General features: G+C 39.5%; 1 protein-coding gene across 1 annotated transcript; it reads left to right on the plus strand.

Annotated features, from left to right (window-relative positions):
- The first annotated feature begins 798 nt into the window (after positions 1-798).
- Positions 799-15,876, plus strand: LOC148718684 (collagen alpha-6(VI) chain-like). The gene is made up of 11 exons (XM_088740913.1): positions 799-1,629; positions 2,596-3,180; positions 3,921-4,502; positions 4,792-5,373; positions 5,655-6,233; positions 6,698-7,282; positions 8,173-8,754; positions 9,281-9,862; positions 10,998-11,579; positions 12,486-13,061; positions 14,758-15,876. Exons 1-11 carry the CDS (start codon positions 1,071-1,073, stop codon positions 14,763-14,765), a joined length of 5,802 nt encoding a protein of 1,933 aa, XP_088597039.1. The 5' UTR covers positions 799-1,070; the 3' UTR covers positions 14,766-15,876.
- Positions 15,877-18,672: the final 2,796 nt, after the last annotated feature.

Raw genomic sequence — 18,672 nt, forward strand, 5'->3', positions numbered from 1 at the left:
GAGTTCTTTTTTTTTAGAACGTTATTGCATTGTTGGATTAATTAAGAACACTGACTTTAACAATGCAATTGAAAACTTGTTTTTTATCGTTTTCATTATGAATGTTATACCTATTTCAAAACGTTATATTATTGGATTATGAGTTCTTGTTTTTATAACATTATATTGTTGACACTTATTATTATATTATTATAGTTCTGACTCAGGTCAATTGTCCAATTTCACGTACTTTAACAATGGAATTGAAACCTTGTTTTTCATCGTTTTCATTATGAATGTTATACCTATTTCAAAACGTTATTATATTGTTGGATTATGAGTTCTTGTTTTTATTACGTTATCATATTGATTACACCTATATGTATATATTATTATATTGTTGACACTGGTGAATTATCCAATTTTAAGTGCTTTAATAATGGAATTGAAACCTTTTTTATTGCTTTGACAGCTTTTATTTATTTATTTATTTATTTTTTGTTAGAGATATGAGTTAAAGGGTATATTTGACATGTCCCATCAGACGTTATAGAGTGGATTAATCTTGAGGGTTTTTTTTTTAATGGTTATCAGTGGCTTATTACAGCTGATAACACTATTTACCTTTTTTTTTCCTAAGTTTTTTCTTTAATAACTTGACCGTTGAAATTTAGATCTTGGAGCCTTTAGGGTTTAAATTTTCTTTGGAAAGCCTGCCTGTTGAACCCCTTCAGTTTGAAGTGGCCTCCTTTGTGTGTGTGTGTGTGGGGGGGGGGGGGGATTTTTAAACTATTATGAGTCATTATATTGAGTGATTATTTCTATATTTGGGATGTTCATTGGTTTCCACAGGTTAGCTTAACTGAACTAGTCTAATTTATTATTACATGTGTGTAGTAGTTTTAAGGTCTGTATTGTTTAATGCTGCGTTTGTTTGTTGGATTTGTGCTTGTTGTTAAGTATATACACAAAGATTTTTACTAAATTTATAAAGTCTTGATTCGTTGTTAAATATTCTATACATTTTGGTGGTAACCATTAATCTTTTTTTCTCTTTGCCAGGGAAACGAGGGCCGTCTTGTCTGATTCCCATGGATATTGCTTTCCTGTTGGATTCGTCAGATGGCGCTGGAAAGGCTGGTTTTAAGAGAGAGAAGGAGTTCACCAAACTTGTGTCGAGTGCTCTGGCATTGACCGTCACTGGGACTCGTGTAGGTGTGATTTCTTACAGTGCTCGGGCAAACCTTACAGTTGCCCTTCAGGAAAATACCACCGCTCAAAGTTTGCAATATGCCATCGATGAGCTCCAGTTTATGGGAGGAACTCCCAGAATTGAGGTGGCACTTGAATCTATCCTTACTGACTTGTTTACCTTGGACGGTGGGGCTAGGCCTGGAATCCCAAAGGTGGCCGTTCTTTTGACAAAGGTATCGGGCTCAAACGCTTTGCATTATGACACTCTCAGAAAGGCAGCTGCACCATTAAAAACAGAGGGTGTGGAATTAATTGCTGTAGGTGTAGGGCGAGACAGTGATCTTCAAGATTTGCGTGTGTTAGTCGGAAGCGAGGAACATATTTTAGGAACAGAGTCCTTTGAAAGCCTTTCTGAATTGGTAGAGGACGTTACGCATCTGGCATGTAAAGCTGCAGGTAAGAGAACTTTGCAAAATCCATCATTATATGATACATTAAAAGTTTGATGTAGAATTACAGCAGCGTTCACATGGCAATTTCAATAGACAAGTGTCAAAGTGTGGATTTATTGTGCACTTGTAAATTAACTATCCTGGCCTTTTTGAGACCAACTTTTATCTTCTTTGAAGATAAGTTTAGACTCGGTGCTATTGTCTTAAGGCACACTGTTCTGCACCATTTCCGAGTGCATTTAAGTCATTAAGAAGAAGGTGCCATTTAGTCACAGTGAAAGATGCGAACGATTCGCACTGACTGACGCGAATGCATTAATAGCCCATGACGTCGGATTTCCATCGATGAATAAATTTCCTCCCTCATTAAAATATTATAACCTAAAATGACCTTTTTATTTGTGCTATCTCCTTCGCTACGGAACGAGCCATGATTTAGCTTTATTGGCATTTGGAAAAATGAAATATATTTGGACTTTCTGTCCCCGCTGCTGTCATTGTTCCTTCAAAGTTCGTCGCTGTCTCCTTCAAGTTTAGCGAAGTCCAGAATGTGCTTTAACCTACTTTCTGGTCGTAGAATGAATTTGAAGATCTTAAAGTTGAACAAAACATAAATTTGCAATTCAGTTTATCGTGAAAGGGTGCATACCCTCGCCCTATGGTCAGCGAATGCGGCTTTGCTGCCATGCTTCGGTTTAGTAATGGATCACAGACGACTTTATATTGAACAAAACTGCATGAACAATTCTTACCACAATTTTACGTCTTCTTTGATCTATTACTGGAAAAAGGCACGGAAACATGAAATCCATATTAAAAAGGAAAAAGTTTAAATCACTCTCGTTAGTTCCCCCCCCCCCCCCCCTACGCTTAAATGAGTATGTACATTATTGTGTTTAACATCGATGTTCGCAGCCGCGGAAAAGTGATCCTTTACTAATAAAATTTTTCGCCTCTACAATTCTTCTAGAACCAAAACGGATCATTTATCCTATGGAAGCTGCTATCCTAGTTGACACGTCCGCAGGCATTAGTGCCTTCAACTTCCAGAGGGAGAAAGCCTTTGTTAAGGCTCTTATAAGAAGTTTTACTATATCAGGGAACTTGAGTCGTGTAAGCCTACTATCTTACGGCAACGAAACAGAAGTCACCGTAAATTTCTCTAACCAACAAAACAGAGATTTTCTCACACAAAGTGTCGACACTCTGCCTTTCTTGGGTGGAAGGTCCCAGATAAATCAAGCTCTAGAAGTCGCAGCCTCGCAGCTGTTCTCCCCATCTGGTTCGTCTCGCGCTGTGGTTCCGAGGACCATAGTGATAGTAACGGATGGTCGACAGGATCCAACAGTAGGTTCCGGCGGTCTAAATGAAACGGTAGCACTGTTGAGGCGAAATGGCGTTAAGATCCTGGTGGTGGCTGTTGGTGGTGAAGATGTTGACGAGAATGGATTGAGCAACCTTGTTGAAGATGAAGATCATATCTTTACCGCTGAATCCTTCGAAACCTTGGCCGCTGAAGTAGGGAAAGTCAGCACTATAGCCTCCGAAATTGCAGGTTGGATTAAAATTCTCGTTTCACCCGATATCGATACCTTGAATCAATGTTTACCTCAACTTACAGATCTCCTTTCGATCCAAAACAGGCAACGGCAAGATACTTTTAGCTATTTTTAGGACACGAAACGGAACTGCCTTAAACTTGAAAGAATGCACAAGTTATTATTTCGAGGAAGTGAAGAAAACGTCCGCAAAACCGAGACGAAATCGATTAAAACAATGTGTGATGTACAAATTTGAAGAAATACATCCTCAAACACACAAACCTTCTCGTCATTATGAGGTGTACCAAACTGAAAAATCATTTGTCACAGTACTTCTTATTACAGTTTCTTTTTCACAGTTGTGCTATTAGGTTGGAAGAAAGAACTATCAATAAATTGCAGACTTAATCCTCAGTTATCGATATTTCGAGTCCTATTTTTCAGCGACATGCAAAATTACACCAAGAAAAACACTGGAATAGGGGAGTAAGCCAGAAAGGAGTATGGATTTTTTAGGAATGGAGAACATTTGACACGGATGAAAATAAAAGTACGCGAAAAATGTACCGTAAAACTGTCAAGACTTCCAGACGAAGACGTCGCTCATTCGACAAAATTTCTCTCAGAACGGTGCAATTTAAGAACCATTTTTCCTCTGACATAACTTTGAGGAAGCCTTAAGACAAATGAGACAATTAGGACAAATAACAAATAGATAAGATAGCAAATTTTTTTTTCTGTTGTATTTCCCTAGCACCTAAACGTTGTGGTAAAGTGGCTGACATTGCCTTCATAATGGACGCCTCAGACAGTGTTGACACTCAGAGTTACCGCATCCAAAAGGACTTCGTCAAAGCAATCGCAGAAAGCTTCGGTTTGCAACCTGGGTCAAGCCGTGCAGGAGTCATCCTTTCCAGCAAGAAGCCAACTATGAACATTAAGTTTGATGACTACTTGCACACCCAAGACTTTAAAGAAGCAGTAGATAGACTTCCTCACCCTCGAGGACATGCTGGAATTGACAAAGCTCTCGATGTGGCCCTGACTCGGTTATTGGTCCCCAGAGGTGGTGCAAGACCTGGATTGGGGAAGATCCTAGTATTGTTAACAGCAAACACTCAAAATCAAACTTTAAATCCAGTGTTTCTAGATAGTGTCACCAGAAGGCTCCAACAGCTGGGAGTGGCTTTGTTTGTCATAGGTGTCGGTGAACAGGTGGATGAGACAGTGCTCCGTCCTTTGGTTACGAAAGGAGATAATCTTCTCCTTGAGATATCCTTTGAAAGTCTGATGCTGAAAGCTCGACAAGTAGCACAAATTGCTTGTAAAAACGCAGGTAATTTTCAGTGGCTTCATTATAACTTCCCAAGCAGAGCTGAAGGTAGTCCAAAATGGCCTTTGTATTCACGTGATAATGATATAACGTTCTCCAAATCCAAGACTGATTATCAATTTACTAAATATTGGACAATTCAAAGAGTTCTCACAAGCACTAAATGAACACCAATTATAAGGCAGTGTAATTAAGAATTATTTGTCCAGTCAGAAGAAGCAAGGTAGATTCAATGCATACAATGTATTAATATGATTTATTGTATGAAAACAGTTTGTTTTCCATTGTGTAGGATTCTCAAGATGCAGAAACCCAGTTGATGTCGCTTTTCTGGTGGACTCTTCTGGCAGTCTTGGCAAGGAAGGTTTCCACGAGCAAAAGGAATTTATAAAAGTGATTACGAACACCCTCAGTGTATCTCCCTCACACAGCAAGGCGGGTGTCATAACTTATAGTGATAGAGCTTCTGTGGCGATAAAATTTTCAGATTACCAATACCACGCACAGTTGGTAAATGCCCTTGAAATGCTGCCATATCAAGGTAAAACGACACGGATTGACAGGGCCATTGTGAAGGCTTCAAAAGAGCTTATGACAGTGGAAGGAGGTAGAAGAAAGGACATACCTGGAGTTATGGTCATAATGACCGACGGGAGGCAGACTCAGGACTTTGACGTCACGCCTTTAGAGCAAGCAGCTGCGGTCTCAGAGGAAATGGGAATAACAACTTTGGTGATCGGAATCGGGGAACTGGCAGACGTGAATGAACTCAGAAAAATGACTTCACAAGATGGCGACGTCTTCCTGGCATCCTCTCCCCGAGCTTTGAGCAGTTTTGCACAACCAGTTGCCACAAGAATATGTGATGCTGCAGGTACCTTCAATTGTTGCCTTATACGTTCGGTTCATTCTCCGTGTTCTCACAGGTTCAACACTTTGTTTGTGGTCATAAGTGGTTACAAATGCCAGACTGAGTCCATCAGATGGGCCATACTCAAAAGCTCATTCCCTTGATTTAATTTGTAACTTCCGTTTCTAAAGATGCTTCGAGAATATAGAAAGTCACTCGGGCCTCCAATGTCCATAAAGCTATCAATTTCTTTCTGAAAAGAAAACATTTTGGATATTAAAAGAAAATATTCCCTTTTTTTTTAGCACCAAAGGCATGTGATGTTCCACTAGACGTTGCCTTTTTGGTCGAGTCGTCCGGAAACATTTCACCAAGAGACTATGAAAGAATCAAAGATTTCATCAAGGAGGCAGCCACCTACCTGTCACGAAGTGACAACGAACAGCAAGTTGGTGTCATCGTTTTCAATACCGAGGCTACGATATCCAAAACGTTTGGACAATACTGGTCCGAGTACGATTTTAATCGTGCAATTGATAATCTTCCCCTCAGCACGGGACCAGCGAAAATTGGGACAGCCCTTGGCGTTGCTTCAAAATTGTTCACTGCTGAACACGGAGCCAGACCAGGAGTCCAGAAAGTCAGCATCGTGATAACGAATGGAAAGCATTCTACTGTAGAAGACCTAGAGGACCTGAAGGATGCGGCAAGACCTCTACATCAAACAGGGGTCCATGTTATACCCATTGGAGTGACGTCGTCGGTAGATTGGGAAAAGCTGCGCTCGTTAACTGTGGACGACGAGGATGTCATTGTGTCGCATTCTTGTGACAGTTTATCCAACAAGATTAGTTATCTTTTTAGACGCATATGCCTCGAGGCTGGTGAGGAAAATACTTTTTTGTATATAGCTTGTACTGGCTATGAATGATGTGCCTTCTTAACTTTAGGAAATTGTTTTATTTTCCACCCAAATATTTACAAGTAAGGATTACAGATGTCTGGGACTCCAATTAAGCCATTTGAAAGGGCGGCATTTTACAATTATCCGAGAGAAATCGAATTTATTTACTCTACCTTAACTTACATGCGAAATCCGGCCGTCAACTCTTTTCTTACATCGCTTATGATACAGTTTGTTTAAGTCGTGTTGATTACTGTTTTCTAAGAAAATGGTATTCTGGGTTTTAGATGTCATTTTAGGGCTTTTTATTTAAAGTTGGAACAATAATCTAGGGGAAAAGAAAACTCGGCTTTTAAATCAACAAATTAAAACAGTGGTAATTGTAGCTCTGGTGATTTGTTCTTTTCAGTTTATAATGAATTTGTTTTGATTTTGATCTCAAAGCTTACAAACAGTGCGATGGAGTAGCAGATGTGGTATTTGCGATCCATTCCTCAGGGACCCTCAGCCCTTCCGAATACCGCAAAGAAAAAGAATTGGTCAAGAGAGTGGCGACAACTCTGAACATTTCACCCGGTAGGAGCCGAGTAGCTTTAATTCTCTACAGCAACTTCGCCACGGCAGCCCTTAGACTTGAGGAAAAGATCACCATGGAGTCTTTTGACAATCTTGTGGATAGCTTACCCCATGAACGTGGAGTGACGCGAATCGACAGAGCTTTAAAGCTTGCTCGATCCATTTTTGACTCCGACAGTGCTGTGAAGCAACGAGGAGTGCCAAAGGTATTGATGTTGTTCACCGATAGCAAGCAAACTGTTGCACAAGATGCATTAACTGTGGTGGACGCTGCCCGACCACTACTGTATGAAGACGATGTTAAGATTCTTGCAGTGGGAATGGGAAACAAGGCAGATATCGGGGAGTTACGCGCCATGACAGTTGATAAGAATGACGTCTTTCTGTCACCGTCGTTGGAGAATCTTCTCACCTTAAGCGGATCTTTGTCAGAGGCCATCTGTAAGGCAGCCAGTGAGTATACAGTAAAGATAGAATGTTCCACTAAGTGTAACGTCAAGTTTAGTTTAGTTGGCTCTGTTTGGTAAGAGCTGCATGACTGTTCATGTTTTCTTAATCAGAAGTCCATTAACCTGACTAAGACCCTGGAGTTCTTAGCGGAAAAATCTTAACTATGCATCAATGACGGACTGACATTCTGACCAACCCACCGACTGATCGACAGATCGACCGACCTGTAGAAAATCTCTTTCACTTTTGAATTTCCCAATTTCAAATTCAAATTTCCCCTTCCCCTCCCCTCTCCGTGTTTTTTTTTGTTTTCACGCGTGGCGCGCGTGATTTTTTGTCAATTAGCCAATCACGTCGGGGGCTTTGGCCTTGATATTGGGAACTAGCGTGGACATTTTCTCGCGCGTATCTTGGCTGTTTTTCTTTACGGAGTTTAATTTTTTTGGTTGTTTTTTAGTTTTCGTTCATGCTTATTTTAATCCCTAAGAAGTTTTAAGAGTTTTATTCAAACCGAATGTTTTTCCTACGGAGTTCGGACTCTAACCTATTGGAATTTTTGCACGACCGACCAAACGAAAATTTGTTGATAATCCATTTATCTTTCATTTGTTATACGCATATTTATGCATTCGTCTACAATGATAATATTATAATGATCAAAAGATATTTAAAGAAGAAGCCTCCAATCACTCGAAAGTGGTCTCGATGGTGTTCAATGATTAGTTAATACTGAGAAATCTAACAACTGGCCAACAGCTATTCAGATGAAAGTTAATCATCCAGAAAGCAAAAAAGGTGAAGAGTGGTGACAAAAGCTGATGGAAAATGAACGTAAAAATGATTGAGAACTATGTTTTCAAATTTCGTTTAAAATCCCACATTGATAATTTCAGAGCCTCCGGTTTGCCCTGAAGCCATGGATGTCGCCTTCCTAATGGATGCCTCTGGCAGTGTGGGAGCAGCCAACTTTGAAAAGCAGAAAGAGTTCATCAAAGCAATCGCCGGTACTTTAGGGCTTAAGAGTGGCTTAGCCCGCGCTGGGTCTCTGGTCTACAGTGACATGGCAACAGTTCAACAGTCATTCGACGGTTCCAATGGGACTCATTCGGTTATAGAAGCTGTAGATCACATTCCTTACTATGGTCGAACCACGCGCATCGATCGTGCGTTATCACTTGCCAATACAGACCTGTTTAGTGATGTCGGTGGTGTGAGATCGTATGTAGCTAACACTCTTCTACTTTTGACTGACGGCACGCAAACTCCGGCAGCCGACTCGATTTCCATGGAACGCGCCGTGAAGCCCCTTAAAGAAAAAAAAGTGACAAGGATAGCTTTGGGAATAGGCGATCAAATTAGTCCCGCTGAGCTTCGTAAGGTTGTTGATGGGGACGAAGACGTCGTTACAGTGGACAGTTTTGATGATCTTATCTCTTCAATGCATATGGTATCGGAAAAGTTATGCACTAGTGCAGGTGAGATCACCTTGATACCTCTTGCCCAAGGAAAATGGTGTTCAGAAGGATCCCTTTAGTACAATGTTCCCTTAGATATTTTCATGTGAGGTTGCAGTTAGATTAAACTTCTTTCAAGGTCCTTGACCTGAAGAAACTTAGTTTACATTTCAATTACCAAAATAGAAGATATGAGACAAAAAGCTGCAACAAAATATGCTCTCAATTATGTCCGAAGGTGAAATCATTCGAAGAATATGTTTCTTATTAAGTTAAAACGCGTTTTTGTTTCAGAGACGGAAAGCGAAAGCCAATCAGAAGAAAGGAAAATATTAAGAGGAACAAAGTGGGAACTTAAAGTAAAAAAAAGGGTGGGCCGACTTTAGTGACCGAGCCTAATTTATTTCGGTTTTGCATTCGATTGATTGTGGCGCCAGTTTTCTCAGTAATAACAGGTTCCATGGAAGCAAAGAATGCGCAAACGTAGGCAACGTTAGACGCTCAAGTATAAATTGTTCTAATATGTAAAACATCAATCTCTTGGCAGCTTTAAAGAAATGCCCTACTCCTGTAGACATCGCCTTTCTTCTGGACTCATCAGGAAGTATTGGTGAACCGAACTACCGAAAAATGAAAGATTTTATCAAGGCTGTTGCGAACACCTTCATTATCAGATCAGGCAAAACACTGGCGGCATTAATTTTGTACGGTGACACCGCAACTACGGCCATTCGATTTAGCGATCACGCGAGCAATGTCGACTTCAACGCAGCGGTAGACGTCCTTCCGTATTTGGGAGGTGAAACTCGCATAGATAAAGCCTTGCAGCTTGCATCCACTGAGCTTTTAACAGAACGCAGCGGCGCGCGGGTTGGTGTCGCCAAAGTTGTGATTCTCGTTACAGATGGGAGGCAGTCTCGAGCCCCTGACGGCGTTGAACTCCAGAAGGCTGTGGAGCCCATTTTATCGGCGGGTGTGCGTTTGTTTGCTCTGGGAATTGGAACCGAGGTTAATGAAAAAGAATTACAACTTATTGTTGAAAGGAAAGATGACGTCATACTAGTACCGTCATACGATGGACTCGCCACAAGAGTGAGGCAGCTGTCTATTGCAACGTGTGAAAGCTCAGGTAAAACCAACACTATTTCCTTGTACAGAACTTAAATTCAAATCTGTGGATTCCCAATCGTTTATTTTCCCCTGTGTACTAGATTTATTGATCACACACTGTTTTGGAAAAGGGCTGAGCAAACGCTAACCACGCGCTGAACGTAACGTTGCTGCAAAGTTGACTAAGAATACAATTCCTAGCAGGTGTGGTCTACAGAAGTTATTTCTTGTCCATCTATGTTCGCTAATTATTGAAGGGCAGATGGAGCCACAATTTTAACCTAGTCTCTTAACTGGTTATGAGGCAGAAGGAGCTGAAGTGACAAATAGAGTTGATTATCTGTAATATAAACGTTTAGTTTAATCTTTTCTTCGTGTACACTTCGGAACTAGACAAACCCGAATCATGGCGTTAGTCTCGATATTTAACAACTATTCGGTGAAGTGGATATGACTGGTAGTGGATATTTACCGAGCCGCGAAGTGGCGAGGTAAACCTTTCCCTTTTTCACTGAGGAAAATAATTAGTTCAGAGAAACCGCAAGAATAGCTCTTTCTATCAATGTAACGAAAAGTGGTCGGAAATTAAACTTTTGACGCGAGGTTTTTTCTCCTCGGCAGCTCGGAGGTGAATAGTACTTGTTACTCACTTGCGAACTAGCCAATAAGCGCGCGCGAAGAAACTCTACTTACTTGTACGGTATTACTAACTTAGTTCAACTCGAAATCTTAAGTGCCACCGGTGATACTTTCACTGGGTTTGCCCACCTGTCTCGAACTTGGGCTGGTCCGTGTACAATCAAGGCTATCAACTTTTCAAAGTAAAAAAAAATTTAAAGTTAACAAAAACAATTGTATAACGTAAATCAAAAAAGTTTCATGGCTATCAATTCACAATTCTAAGTAAACTTAGCTTGTTTTTCATTCACTCAAGTCGCAAGCGTCAATGAAAATGCGGCAAGCTACTGTACCACAATTTGGTGGATGAAGAAATGTAGAGCGTCATGCACAGCATCATCTAGGTAGAAGAGAATACAAATTCCTTCCTTAAAGAAAAAAAATCCTTTTCGTTCTTGAATTGACAGCTCAGATTAGCCTAATTTGAATAAATGTATAGCATTCGAAGGTAACTGTGTCGTAAATTTCTTCCGCAGAAATAGAGGCTTGTGATAATATCATGGACGTGGGTTTTGTCCTCGACTCCTCTGGCAGCCTAACTACATCTGAATTCCAACAAGCTAAAGACTTCATCGAGCTCATGGCTAACTCCTTCCTCAAAAACAAAGTCGGTAGCCGTGTGGGACTCATGCAGTACAGCATCTTGCCGAAGATAAATGTTCGCTTTTCCGACAGAATTACGAGTGAGCAGTTCCGAAGTGTCTTGGACAAGGTTCGTTACGAGGGAGGGTACACTCGGCTCGATCGAGCTCTCAAGCTAGCTGCTCAGGAGTTGTTTGCGAATGAAGAAGGTTCACGCAAGGACATTCCTAGAGTCATGGTCGTTATAACAGACGGCATCAACACGGAAAAGCCGGATTCTGTGGCGTTAGATACCGCCGTCGCGCCTCTAAAACGAGCCGGGGTCAAAGTGTTCGTTGTCTGCATTGGTAGCGAGAAGGGCCGTGATGAGTTGTACCTACTCACAGAACAATACAAAGACTTGTACTTTGTTCGAACTTATGATGAACTGACTCTTCAGCTTCGAAAAGTATCCAAGGACATTTGCGAGAGTGGAGGTAAGATGCTTAGATGGATTCGCGGGGTGGGGGGGGGGGGGAGGGTGTCATTTGTCATAACTGAGAAAACGTCTGTTTGCAGATAGTTTTTTAACGATTGTTCAACGCGAAAATTGTCAATATACATTTTAAGTGATCTTTTTCACATGTTATGGCAATGATCTACACCTGACTGTCAAGGACGTATTCTTCTTCCATGAAGAAGAATTTAGCATGTACTTTTTTTCATCAACTATTGCATGGTAACCAGCTAGCGAACTCTTGAGACGAAAGTCATTTCGGCAAGTAGCTTCTACTTGCGAAGTAGATGCTATAAAGTTGTAGTAACTAACTTTTATATCCAACTGTGCTTCGTAGAATACAAATAATGCGCGAGACGAGTACAAATATCACGCGATATTTGTACTCAAGAAATATCCGCGAAATTCGCCCGCACTGAAATAACAATTTGGCGTGTTGGATAATAAATCTCTTATAAGACGTTTTGTTGTGTAGTATCGCCGAGTAGTTTTACTCGTCGTTTGTATTTTGACTCGCCCTGCGGGCTCGTCAAAATACGGCACAACTCGTAAAGATAGCGATACTACACAACAAATGTCCAATAAGATATATATCTACTATCTCAGGGAGATGTTTTTCTAGGCACGATAAGTAAGTTGAATTCCTCTTTGTTCAATTTGAGCGAATGTTTTATCGATCAGCTGATAATATTTGTATTAGTGACAAAATATTATATGGTTTTTACTATTTAAATTGATAAATTTAAGCAGCTAAATACTCGATTTAATTTAGGGTACCTTCTCTATCAAATTCTTTGAAGTGCCATAGGTCGAAAGGGCACCTAATAGAAAACATCAACTGCAGTCTGGTTCCTTTTTTTTTTTTTTTTTTTTTTTTTCCAAACAGCTCTTCCTGGATGCGACCAAGTAGTGGATGTTAGTTTCTTGGTGGACTCTTCAGAAAGTGTTGGCTTACAAAACTACCAGAAACTTCTCGACTTCGTGCGTAGAGTTGCCAAAACCATGCGTATTTCCCCTAGTGGCACCCATGGGAGTCTCGTCGTTTTTAGTGACACCGCCAAAGTTCAAATCAAACTTGACGACCACGATGACATCCGGGCTTTCAGCAAGGCTTTACGAGATGTCCCCTACATGGGCCAAAAGACCCGGATTGACAAGGCTTTGCGGGTTGCGTCGAGCGGAGTTTTCAACAGTAGAGCTGGTATGAGGGCCGGAATACGAAGAGTTGCGGTACTGTTGACCGAGGGTCATCAAACAAGAACGTTCGATGCGATACCGCTGAGATACGCAGTAGAGCCACTGAGGCGCAGGCGAGTCAATGTGTTTGCGGTTGGCATCGGTAAGGATGTACGTTATAACGAACTCCGGTCAGTCACGAGTAGCGATCAAAATGTACTGTTGGTGGAAACGTTTGACGACCTCGCAAGAATTGGTGAAGAGCTCAGTGACAAAATATGTCGAGGTAGGAAGATAATTTTCGCGTAATTAAAAAGTATATAATTAAAGAGTAAGCAGCTGTTATGATCAGCCATAACACCAGCTATTCTTATGAAGTAACCGCAATTGTCTAGTAAAGTGATACTAGTCAAACTACAGTCCGATAATGAATCAAGGGCTGCTGCACTCTTAAAGAATCGAACAATTTCTCAAGTTTTCCCTTTTATCTAATTCCTGTCACTGTATGAGTTACTTGCAGCCTGTAAACTTGAGCCAGCCTGATGTTGTTCTAGAGCGCATGTTGATGGCGTGTCGTTTAACCAAGACAGTTACAACACTCCTGCACCTATTAATTAGTGAATTTGGTTAGGCAGGGGATGTTAAAGAACCCACTCACGAGATTACTGTGATGTGATCTGGCCTTTTTACTGGGAATTGGGGGGAGGGGGCATCTTCAAATAAGTTTCCTTCGATTGTTTGTAAACTGCTGATGCAGTCTGGCCAAAGTCCCCCAAACAGTGTTGTGATGCGCATTTGATCATCTCCACATGTTAATTTGCGCAATATAAATATTAAATTATTATTATTGTTATTATTATTATTATTATTATTATTTTTTTTTTTTAGAGAACTGCTTTTTGTGAGATATTTTTAAGGAAAAATCTATTATTATTATTAAGTTAATACCGAAGAAATTCAAAACTTTTCTCTCAGTTAGAGACTTTTTAAACTTGTTTTGTAATATTTATACCTTAATTATGATCATCATTATGATTATTATAAGAAGTGTGTATCCATGAGCTTTTCTCGAATTTTTACTGGACATTTTGACGCATTTGTTTTCGATTTTTAAGCATTTCATCATAATTTTTGTAATACTTTTAGTGATTATAGTAAATAAAAATTATTATTATTATTATTATTATTATTATTATTATTATTATTATCAACACAGATGAATATCCCAGTGAACCAAAACCAAAAAGTAATCATGACTTAGTCGCGATTCGTTTTGCATGTGATTGGTTAGGAGGCTTATGCATTTTCTAGACCTATTTAACAAATGGTAAAAACACCACAGCGTACGTTATTGAGTTATGGATACACGCGGGAGGCTGCTAAGCACGTGACGAAAGAAGCGTAAGAGTCGCGTGAGGCGATAACCGAGAGCGATTCCATCTTCTTGAGTGCTTAGTAAAGCTCCCAAGTGCATCCATAACAATAGTATACGCTGTGGTGTTTCCTATTTGTTTATAACATAACATTGATACGCTGTTACTAAAGAATTCCCTTTTATTTAACAAATCAGAAAAAACACGCGCGCGGAAATTAGTCTTTGCATTTGCTCACGTCAGCAGTGTACACCCATGGGAAAATGGTGGATACTGAATTGGCCAATCGGAGTGCGCGCCTAACGTGGGTTATGTTATAACACAAAGTTTGATAACACAAACACAAAGTACTCTTGAGTCACCCTCCTCTCGCACTTTAAATCGTACTTGACTCTTTCTTAATCAACTCACATGAGTAACCAAGGTAGAATTTCTCTTTACAATATCTATACAACATCAAGCAGACAAGTGATGAGAATAAAGAAAAATATCTATAAGGGGATTATTTGTGTATAGCAGTCGGTAAAGAGAGTTACTGTTGAGATCTTGAGAGTGGAAGGGTTAAATCGATTTGGCGTTATTTTCATTCCCTTTTCCTTCTTTTTTCAGGTGAATGAAGCTCGACTGTGGAAAAACAATGCGGACGAATAAAGTAATACAACAATTTAAGCTATTGTTTAGTTTACAGCGCTTCAAAATATTTCTATTTCATACGACAGGTTAGCAATGAAGGGAAAGATTATTCAAGAATTCACGTTGTTACACCATTAAAATTATCCAAAACAACTTCACGTATCGGCTTGACACGCAAACTATTCTCCATTATCTTTATTTCAAACAGCTGCACCTGTATATTTCAATTTAAAACTCACCTTGAGTTTTATTTATTTTTGAAAAGTCGTCACTGTTCGTAAATGGAGCTTCAGTAATATTTAGTGACTGAAATGTGTATCTATCTTTAATTTTCATCGATTCTATGGTTCGTTGTCATAAACATCAAAGAATGACTACAATTATGTAAAGTTTTTGAGTAAAACGTTACATGTGCGATCAAACTCATTGTAGTCAAAGAAAATTAACACAGTCACTGCCTGGTGAACGCTTTGAGGTAATTAAGAAGAGCCCTTTTAAAGGAATGAATCACTGAGTGCCAGAATAATTTACGTTCATAGACAGTTAGTTGTGGACCTTGTAGCAAGATGATAAAATGAATGTTAGAAATAACTTAAGTTAAATACGACATGTGTCTCAAAGACCATTTGGTTAAAATTTTTATCTAAAGTAAGAATGATTAAATCAATGATTTTAATAGAAAAGTAGTCGTTTGATATGAGGATTCGCTCGAGTGTTATCTATTTTGCCTCTTAAAAATCCTTCTTCACCTATGCTTTGCATGGAAAAACAAACGTCTCTCTCTAACCTCTTGGCGTCTGCTGCAAAGGAAATCGTCTTAATGTCCTAAGAATTACGTGAAAACGTAAAATATAATGTAGCCGAAGTAAGGTAGTCTATGTTGCCCTCCCTACGCAACCGCGTCTCTTTCTCTTAATCGTGCGAAAAGACTGAGTATGATACTCGAGGTCACTCAATTGGTTATATTTCAAGTAGGTCTTCGAATGAGCTCAGCAAGACTAGCATGCGCTGATGCCACTGTTAAAATCACATGATGCCATATCTTTTGTGACCTTTTGTAATTGATTCCTATTAAAGCAGGACCATTCTTCTTTTGACGATGAAATACCCTACTGAGCAAACACTATCGAAGAGCGAACGGTCGTAACATCAGCTGTTAAAAACTCTTTACGGTGGCTAGTTTACATTGTCCACTCAATTGATTAAAGACGTATCAAAGACCAAAAAGTTATTCTAGCTGATGTAGTGCTTCGCTCGTTTACGTACTTCTTTCCTTTTAGCAATTCTTTCAACAAAGAAGCAGACGCATTTCTGATACACTTAACACCCATCTACGCCCGAGGACTATTTCTCATTTTCACGAGTCAATTCCGAATTCAATGTCACAAAGAAAACATCAGGAATCTTTCAACGGTTCCTCTCAGACATTTGAACAAGAGGTCAGACGAGCTTTATTTCACAACAGAATCAATCGTCAGCTCTGCGAAAAAGGACAATTATCACTGTTTTCTGATAGTCTAGGCCTCCCATGAAAAACTTTTCCTTTGGCGAAGAGAAAATTGCAAGACCCTTTATCCAAAATAACATGTGAAATATTCTCTTCCAATATTCACTGCTTAGTGTTTAATGGCCCTTTCAAGATCCATGATAGCGAATGGTCTTGATTTTTATCTTAATGCAATTAAGATCTCATTGAAAGACATGCAAAAGATTTTGTCGTTCGCTTCCGATTTGAGCCAAGCCCGACTAACGCAGCAGGAAATCTCGAAGGCATCCAGCTACGAATTCGATTACCAAAGCGGCTAAAGTTTGGTAAAAGATCACCGTGCTTAATTAAATCTCACTGTAACTTTTATATGCATCAGTCACAAACCGGCTTTAAAAACAGTTGACTTAACTTAACCTGAAAGAAACTCGCAAAAGAAAAAAGAAAAAAGCTACAGCTCTTCAAGTTGTTTACATCACTCAAAAGTATCGCCTCTCTGAAACGGCGTGATTCTCACACGTCGCATGTTCCGCCATTCCCCGCCCGTGTTAGATCATCAAAACCTCAGGGGTACACGGGGGAGGTATTGACACACACGAACCAGTTGATACTTCATTAGTGTTTCAATCCATGGGTTTATAAGTGACACTTAAGCATAATACAACATAACACTGGATGTGCTAGTTTCATCGACCTCCATCACAAAATTCCCGAGGGTTAGTATGTGGGTTTTTTTTTTTTTTGGATTTTGTTTGTTCCTCGCTTTGTCAGAAAAAAATAGTGATGAGACGATCTGGCATTTCCGTAAATACCATAGTGTTTCTCCAACAAGATCTCTTGTCGGGAAAAGTCTGTCTCTACCCTGATCACTTACATGCCAAATTATGGGTGGATAATGCTTGGTACGCTTTCCAGATTCATCTATCAACAACATTAACTTCACCTAAATAGCAATTACTGTTAATTTCTCTCTTGGCGCGTGGGTTACAACCACAATTATACTGATTCTTGAAACTAGACATAAAGCTCACACTTCGCAGATTTCCTCTCCCCTAAATCCTTGCTTTTATTATTGCTGTTCTTTTTTTAGAGTATCTGAAAACTAGTCTGATTTGGCCAATTTCTAACCATTAATTAATATTTCCTCTATTTCCAATGCCTCGCTTACCCGCACTTGAACGCATAGAAAAATTTTGTTCTTTTCAATTTTCTAACCTCAAGACAAAGCTGGCCCTTTTTTTAACTCACTCCCAACATTTACCAACTGTGTGGGCGTCACCTTTGGCTAATTTTTCGTACAGTCCAAAGTTTTGAGAAAACCTGCTTATTCAAGGAATTCATTAGTTCTTAGGACTATAATAAGGACGTTGTTGAATGAAAATTTTGGAACATGTTATTCCAATGCGGTTTGCGGACTATTCGGAGTTCCGTGGAACCTGAGCTTCGCTAAAAAAACAGAAATGGATTTTTTTTCCTCCACTTTTCAGAGCAACAAGGAAATAAAATTCAAATTAACGCGTCATTTTATTTTAAAAGAGCGAAACATGATTTGGTTCGTCATCTTGTCCACTGATTGAACGATATCATTTTTACACAAAAAGAAGTCGAAAAACAATGAAAAGTATTTAATCTTATGACAACGTTTCAGCGGCTTCAAAAGGTGTGTTCAAGAGGTGTGGCCACTTGTTCTGCTAACCACTGTCTACGCCGCGGTTTGGGCTGGAACAATTTATGCTGTCTAACTCCTTCCATCCGTGAATGATTTAGTGCCAGGAAATTACATGAATCAACGTTTTTCAAAAAAATGCGGATACAGTTATTTCCTTTTATGATTGGATTTATTCAAATCACAAATATACACAGGGCTATTGTGTGTCAACAGCGATGAATATGCAAAATGAACGTTTTACAAATGTTTCCTGAATCCAAATTCGATCTTTACCAGCAAGAGTCTGTAGAAAAAAACTGACGCACGTTTCATAGCTACGTTATACGAATGTTCAGGAAAGAACGTATTGAATGGAAAACACTTCAAGTCAGCAATGCCTAGCCACTATATAGAAACAGTATTGAGAGTTTTAAACCAACTATTGCTTCCTGTTTATTTCAAATAACCAGATGTTAAAATAACTACTGGAAGTATATTATTCAGATGACACAAAAGCCAGAGACAATTGAAGTCTGATCGACTTTTTAATATACTATTTAGAGAACTCTTATCGCAACGTTGGCTTAAATCGGATTAAGAATATCCAATGGAACGACAAGAAGACACGAAAGTTTTGAAAGAGTTAAAAAGTGAAACTGATCTTTCAACAGAGGGGGAGAGACCTTAGACAATTGTAGTATATGTAATACAAACCTGAAATAACGATGTTTCCTTTGTACTATACTGGGATACGGAA

This window comes from Stylophora pistillata, chromosome 12 (genome assembly GCF_964205215.1).
Source record: "Stylophora pistillata chromosome 12, jaStyPist1.2, whole genome shotgun sequence".
Lineage (NCBI taxonomy): Eukaryota > Metazoa > Cnidaria > Anthozoa > Scleractinia > Pocilloporidae > Stylophora > Stylophora pistillata.

What these genes read in the sequence shown, in the direction of transcription:
- LOC148718684 (XM_088740913.1), top strand. Translation starts at nt 1,071, where the DNA reads ATGGATATTGCTTTCCTGTTGGATTCGTCAGATGGCGCTGGAAAGGCT. An exon ending in TCTGGCATGTAAAGCTGCAG is followed by an intron (nt 1,630 to 2,595) that starts GTAAGAGAACTT and finishes CAATTCTTCTAG; the next exon opens with AACCAAAACGGATCATTTAT. An exon ending in TATAGCCTCCGAAATTGCAG is followed by an intron (nt 3,181 to 3,920) that starts GTTGGATTAAAA and finishes GTATTTCCCTAG; the next exon opens with CACCTAAACGTTGTGGTAAA.